This window comes from Pygocentrus nattereri, chromosome 9 (assembly GCF_015220715.1).
Source record: "Pygocentrus nattereri isolate fPygNat1 chromosome 9, fPygNat1.pri, whole genome shotgun sequence".
In the NCBI taxonomy this organism is placed as follows: domain Eukaryota; kingdom Metazoa; phylum Chordata; class Actinopteri; order Characiformes; family Serrasalmidae; genus Pygocentrus; species Pygocentrus nattereri.
Window position 1 is genome coordinate 18,431,309 of NC_051219.1, and position 7,616 is coordinate 18,438,924.

A 7,616-nucleotide genomic window follows, 5' to 3' on the forward strand; every position below is an offset into this window, starting at 1 on the left:
AAAGTTTGGAGTCACTGTATTTATTCAAATAAATGTAAAACCTGTTATGACAGATCTACGACTTCACACATTTCAACAAATTTGTAAGAAAGCTGTGAAAATTGGAGAAATGTAATTCAGAAATTAATCAAATTAAGTGATACAACCCCCACAACCCAGAAAGATACGTGGCTTACAAAATGTGTGTGTGTGTGTGTAACTGACATAATTTGTCCAGAACAGCTTACATGTGAAACATGGTAATTAAATCTAACACAAATAGCTTATCCAGAAATAAATGATATAAATATTTACAGTATATTGCTTATCATTTAATAACCCTTTGGTGTTTCTGAAAAACATTAAATATTGAATAATATATATTAAATAAATGCCTTCTGATCTCCAGCTTTGATCTACACTGCAACTGTGTAAGGCATTGTTGAACAAAATAACAGTCTATATTTTCATAGTTAAATTTTTTATATAAGGCATTTTAAAGAAACATTTTTTTCTTTGTGGTACTTTTTAAAATTTTTTTTTAACAATTTATGTAATACATGATACAACTCAAATATATGTATTAATAAAGGAAAAGGTATATATATATATATAATATTTGAAAATATCAGCATACTATTTAACCCAATCCCTCTTGCGCCCTGCAGTGTAAGACTGTGGAGAGCATTACATGTAAATGTACATACATGATGAAATGACCTGAATTTGCCTGCGCCGGATCATTTTATTTGCAAGCATCCAGAACTGCGCCACCATTAGAAATAAGTCGTTTTCTTTTATTTTCCACGTCTGCAGGACTCTCTCTCTCTCTCTCTCTCTCTCTCTCCCTCTCTCTCTCTCCCTCTCCCTCTCCCTCTCTCTCTCCCCCTCTCCCTCTCTCTCTCCCTCCCTCCCTCTCCCTCTCTCTCTCCCCCTCTCCCTCTCTCTCTCCCTCCCTCCCTCTCCCTCTCTCTCTCTCTCTCTCTCTCTGCCCTCCCTCCTGCTCTCTTTGGCTCTCTCCTCCACAGGCCCCGCCCCCTTCTCGCACTCTGCTTTTCTCATCAATGAAGCCCTATTTGAATAATGTGGAAGCACTTGGCCCAGAGCCAATCAGCTGTCAGAGGGCCGTGATAAATCGCAACGCGTTATTGATAATAATAATTACTTTGACATGCGCATTTCTGCTAGAAGAGCTAATTTCCCAGCCTGGAGAGTTTGGGAAGGAGAGGGGTGAAATAGCGTTACTATTTGCCCCCCAGATGGTTGGTCGGAGTCTGCCATGTCGCGACGCAAGCAGTCCAAGCCGCAGCACATCAACTCGGAGGAGCCCTCCTCGGCAGAAAACGGTAAGTCAACGAAAGCCGGTGATATATTAATATATCTTAATACAAGTGAAGCTGCAATTTTTCCCCCTCAGTTTTTGCCGACCTGTCGCACTTTGCCCTGAGTCGCGACCCTGGAAGTTGGCCAAGTTTTTGTTCTCCAGTGTACTTGATGCTCGTGGAGTCGCTCTCTGCTGTGTGAGGAGAGAAGTTTCTGCCTCACTGAGAGGCGTTAGCCTGGCCTGTTTATCGGTTTGGACCTTTCTTGGGGAGAAATAGATATTTTGGTTGTATATTGTGAACTTTTTGAGCTTTTCTCAGTTGAGTTTTGTCTCTTTTGCCTCTTAACGCCGTAACCTGTTCAGTGTTCCTCACAGCAAATCACTTATGAAGTCCTAAGTAGCCGCGTGATGATATGCAGGTTAACGTGCTTAAGTTCGTGTTTGTTCGTGTCTCATGTTAGCGCTCATAAGCGCCTATGGTCGGTATCTGTGCAGCATTGTGTGTGTTCGCCTGTTTATTTGGGCTTCTGAATCAGTGAGTGAACCGGTCGTGGCTCCAGTGGTGACTAGTTTACCGCAAACATTACAGTGAAGTTACGGGCAGAAAGTCGAGGCAGATAGTCTGCTGCCTTTCATCAGTTGTGGCTAAATGCAAGCTGTGGGACAGAGCGCTTTACATGGGCTCTGTTAAAATGTGTAGGGTGGTTTACCGTTAAAACAAAAGCCCTTGCACGAAATGCGATTCTGGAGCAAACTGACCACAAAAGCAATAAATCCCCCTCCTGTTAAAACGCATGACTTTCTTTGGACTTCATGTGGAGATGGAGACGTGGGGGATGGAAAAGTAGCCCGGTCGCGGAGGTGGGGGGTCGATTGCTGTTCACATATGTAAAGTGGGTAACTCGGCGTGATGTTTTGGGTTGTTTAACCCCTGTAGGACTGCGTCTAAAAACGAAAAATTGACTAAACGTTTTTTTCTTTTCTCTTTTCATGTGTCGTCCAGTTTTTATTAAACTTTTTTTTGTTTAATCAAATTGTCTTAACATTTTTGGAAACGTAAGCAATCACCTCGTGTCACGTTGGGGTCATGTTGCACTCTAAGTCAGAGCGCCACCTCGTGGAGGGATTCGTTTCCCACCTTTTGTCTGCTGAAGTATGTAAGCCCTAAATATGAATTAAGTTTTATTTTAAAACCGAGTTACGTATCCAACACCTAGAAATATGCCATATAAAGAGGCTTCCCGACCAGCCCAAAATTAGCTTTTTAGGTGTAGTCCTTCTCCACCTTGCCGTTTATTTATTGTCTACAACCCACACTGCAAATCGTTGTTGGATTTTTAAACAATAAAAGTACATTTGCAACTTCTGCCTCACCCTATTTAAGACACCTGGTGAGCGATCAAGCTTAAGTTTCGTTGGAGGAACGTTAACGGGTGAAACCCACCCCCACCCCCAAAACCCATTGTATTAAACAATAGATGTGTTGAAACGGTCAGCTAAATTAATAGGTGGGCAGTTTACAATGTCTGGCACATGCTCTCCTGTCTTGATGCGTTGAAACCTTATTTTGGGTCCAAAAACGTAAAATAATAGATTAGACGCTTAATCATCTCTGTGGGAGAAATGTCTGTGCAATGTTCGCGATTTCACAATTTCTTGTAAGACACATTTTAATTTGCTTATTGGACTAAAATGATACGTGATTAACCTGTTGAGTGTTACAGTACATTTGAGAGCGGCTCTGATTCTTTGCAGCATCTGGTAAACAACGCCCTCATCTGGTGAATCGTTGAAGGCGTTTTGGGGGTTTACTGTACTTCTGCCCTCATTTTGCTGAAACATGGTGCACACCAGATACTAATAATCTGATCAAATTGGAATGGTTTTACATAGTTATTCTGTAATTGATGTTGCTGATATTTATGGCATTTAAAAAAAAAATGCCCACATGGTTTTCAATTTTGCTCCATTTCAGCAATGTGATATTAATGTTTGGATGGTCTTTGTTGCTGCAGGGGTTCTCCAGGATGTCCAGACTGACGAGGATGGAAATGAGCTCAAGAGGTGTCGATTGGAGGAAACAAGAGTTTGTGAGAAATGCTGTGCAGAGTTTTTTGATGAAGCAGAGTTTCTTGAGCATGAGAAGAATTGCATAAAGAGTCAGCAGGTCGTCATAATGAAGGACGGGGATGGTGGTGAAATACCTCCCGAGTTCTCCCAGCAGTCCCCTGAAGACTTCCAAAGCGATCATGGCAATGGCCAGTCAAAGCATGGCATGGATTCAGTTGATGTTATGGAGGATGAGCCAAAGATGAACGGAGATGACTCCAAGCAATCCCAAGAGGATCTATCCAGCAACCCTGACATAAGCTACCCAACTGCCTTGAAGTTGCAAGACTCTAATGTAACTCTGAAAACCATGCCTGCCACCACAGTAGCTGTGACGCAACATTCTTCTAATTCATCTAGTCAGAAGTCTCCCACACCTCCATCGCAGCAAGACTCCCTTCATGCTATACCCGTGATCCTCGAGCAGCTGGTCAACCTTCAGCAACAGCAACTGCAGCAGATCCAGCTGACGGAGCAAATTCGTATCCAAGTGGCTATGATGGCCCCTCAGAGCCTCCACTCTGCAGTGGGTGCAGCAGTGGATCCACTCAAAGCGCTTGGTGCACATCTCTCCCAACAACTTTCAGCTGCTGCTGCCCTAATAGGGAAACGAACAGGCTCTCAGAGTTTGTCTCTGGAGGCTCTCAAGCAAGGTAAACTACCTCAGTCCAGTGTTGTTCCCACATCACTTGCTGGAGGTGCTGGAGCCATACCCTTGAAGACAGACACGTTAAAACGGCTCCCAGATCTAGCCAGCCGACTTCCAGCTTTACTGCCCCAGTCACCAGCAGTTATGGCCTTCCAGAGTCCTTTCAGTACCCTTGCATCAGGCATCGATCCTTCCAAAAAAGGGAAAAGTAAGGTTCTAGGCCTAGCAGAGTTGAAGAATGGAGCTGGCGAGCAGATGTTTAAGCACAAATGCAAGTTCTGTGGGAAGACCTTTGGGAATGATAGTGCCCTCCAGATTCACTTGCGCTCGCACACTGGTGAAAGGCCATTTAAATGTAACATCTGTGGAAACCGTTTTACAACTAAAGGAAACCTCAAAGTGCATTTTCAGAGACACAAAGACAAATATCCACACATTAAGATGAATCCACATCCTGTACCAGAGCACCTGGACAACATTCCCACAAACAATGGCATTCCCTATGGCATGTCTGTGCCCATTGAAGAATCAAATATGGCAGAAAGCAAATCAGTGCTTGGCCTCCCATCCACTGGTCTTCACCCCTCAATGCTACAGGGATTCAAGTCTTCTTTTGACATTCCAGTGAGTGGTGACCTCTACACCCAGAGACCCTCATCATCTGGTAGTGATGGTGCATCAGTTTCCTCAGGCATGCTCAATCATGAGGTAGGACTGGATCAGAGCAAGGAACCCTCAGATTCTTTAGCTAGCCTGCATCACATGAATACCAGTGGCCTCCCTGGTGAAAATGGGTCTGGCACAGCCAAACTTCAGCAGATGGTGGATGGTTTGGAGAAGAGAACAAATGACCCCAACGAATGTGTGATCTGCCACAGAGTCTTGAGCTGCCAAAGTTCTCTCAAGATGCATTACCGTACACACACTGGTGAACGGCCCTACAAGTGTAAGATATGTGGAAGGGCCTTCTCTACTAAGGGTAATCTGAAAGCCCACTATGGTGTTCATAGGGCAAACACCCCACTTAAGATGCAACACTCCTGCCCAATTTGCCAAAAGAAGTTTACCAATGCTGTTGTACTGCAGCAGCACATTCGAATGCATATGGGTGGCCAGATTCCCAACACTCCACTGCCTGAGAGCCAGTATGAAAGTTCAGAAGCAATAGATTCCAGTTTGACAGAGGAGAAGAACATGGATGCCAGCGGGCTTGAAGAGAGCATGGAGGAACAAGATCTGGATTTGGACAATCAGGAAAAACAGAACACCCCTGAACCTAGTCCTGTACTGGTTCCAAAAGGGGATCAGCCTTTCAATGGCTCACCTTCCATGTTCTCAGGCATCACTGCTCTAGAAAACCATATGAAAAGCCTCACATCAGCCTTGAACTTGCAGCGACAGAACAGCACTGCATCAGAGAGTGATGGCCCCAAAGAGTCAACATCAACAGCTGGAGAGTTGGAATACAGGAATGGACGCAGTCCAGCCATGTCTGACTCGGTCTCCTTTCACTCTTCATCTCCGGTGGATGCACACTCTGAGAATGGACAGGTAAAATCTCCAGAACAGGCAAACCTAGACAATGGAATCGGGGCCAAAACAGACTCTGATAGTGGGGCTCAAGATTTTAATGAAACCAGTGGAGCACTGGACTTGACTTCTAGTTTTGCCACAAAAGCCATCAAAGAAGAGCCTGGCCTGTCCTTCTCAAATGGAGAATATTGTAAGTCAGCATTCAGCTACTTGTTCAGGTTTTACAACTCAAATGATTGTGTACTTCTTACTAAACACATGTTCTGTCTGTTTTACAGCTGCAAGTCACATGCCATTCATGAGGGGGCTGCCAAGTCTGGTCAAACTGGAAATGCAGATTCCTCCTGAGAATCCAATGGGTGCCCATAATCAATATGGTTCCCACCTGCCCCAGGGGACAGGTACGCCCCCCCCCAGCTCTAGTGCCCCTCGCCGCACTGCCAAGCAACATCTGTGTAATGTATGTGGCAAGAACTTTTCCTCTGCCAGTGCGTTGCAGATCCATGAACGTACTCACACTGGTGAGAAGCCCTTTGCTTGCACCATTTGTGGCAGAGCTTTTACAACAAAAGGGAATCTCAAGGTAAATTTATTTATTAATATTGCAGTTGGGCTACTCAAGTGAAATTGCTGTACATTTGTGACCCCCAAATAATGAAAGTGGACGTGTTCAGCTCACTGTTTGCTGCTTAATCCTGAAATTAATTGGATCCCTGTCTATCTTGCAGGTACATGTTGGAACACACATGTGGAATAATTCAACAAGGCGTGGCCAGCGTCTGTCCTTGGATAACCCCATGGCTTTGATGGCCATGGGTGCAGAATCAAAGATGATCCCAGACATGTTGCAGCCCCCGAAAGACTTGATCCCCTCGCCGATGAACTTTGACCCATCAGTATGGAATCAGTATGCTGCTGCTTTCTCAAATGGGCTGACTATGAAAACCAATGAAATTTCAGTCATCCAAAATGGAGGCATCCCGCTCCCTGGAAGTCTTGCTGGAGGCCCTTTGGTTGGCTCCACAGGAGGACTGAAGATGGACTCCTCCCACTCAGGCATTCCAGCTACGGTTGCTGAAATGGAAAAGAGTGGTTCAGAGAGCGTAGTAAAGTCACAGTTTCCTCATTTTATGGAGGAGGGCAAAGTGAATTAAGACCATACAAGACACTTCCCTAGTGAACTTTGCTCCTCTGCAAAATTATCAGTGGGTACAATCAAATCCAGTGCCATTGCATTCATTTTTTTTGTTAGTTATTGGATTTTCAAAGCCTTATCAAATTTGTCCTGAAATGGGTACCTCTTGGAATTTGACTTCACGGTCTGAATCTTGTTACTTTAGCTAAACCTGATGTAACTACTGTAATTATTGCTGTTCTTCTTTTTCTAATATATGCGGGTATTTGTCAATGTTTCTAGAAGTTGAATGTAAGTTTTACTTGAAAACGCTTTATTCCAGAACTGTCCTACTAGTGAGAACTTGCAGTGTGATGCAGTCTGCTAAACACAGTTGCCACCTCTCACAAGGTACTTGTGTGGGCCATTTTAACAATTGACTGCTTCTAGTCTCTGCTACATGACTTGTCTCATGGTCCTGTTCACAATTGCTTTTGGTGATGTTATGCACAATCGTAACATCCAAAGCCTGTTCTTTCAGAGCTAATCTTAAGCAGTGTAGCATAGTTGTAGAACAGCTTGCTAAAGTTCTTGTTTCCAGGCTTACCTGTTGAAAGTGATAAGCAAATTTTGAGTTGTAGATGTTTGGAAACTTTCATATTAAATTATTCTGTTGATTCTAAATGTAGTTTCTATCTGTGCTACCAAAAATGTCCTTGTTAAGTGCCTGTCTAAGTGGTGCAGTTTATTTTTTTTATTTTTAACTAAAGGAAAGCACCACACGATTGTAATGAAGGTTCTTGGGATTTTTTTTTTTTTTTTTTTTTTCCCCTTTTCTCCCCTTCCTTCCTTTTGAGCAAAATGTACTATTTTTACGTGTAACCTTGGATTATTGGTTGAGTCTCCCC

At 43.7% G+C, this 7,616-nt stretch overlaps 1 protein-coding gene across 1 annotated transcript; it reads left to right on the forward strand.

Annotated features, from left to right (window-relative positions):
* Positions 1-1,162: 1,162 nt before the first annotated feature.
* sall4 (spalt-like transcription factor 4) lies at positions 1,163-7,392 on the forward strand. Its single transcript, XM_017694249.2, has 4 exons — positions 1,163-1,325; positions 3,319-5,784; positions 5,873-6,177; positions 6,323-7,392. The coding sequence occupies exons 1-4, from the start codon at positions 1,259-1,261 to the stop codon at positions 6,746-6,748; spliced, it is 3,264 nt and encodes a 1,087-aa protein (XP_017549738.1). The 5' UTR covers positions 1,163-1,258; the 3' UTR covers positions 6,749-7,392.
* Positions 7,393-7,616: the final 224 nt, after the last annotated feature.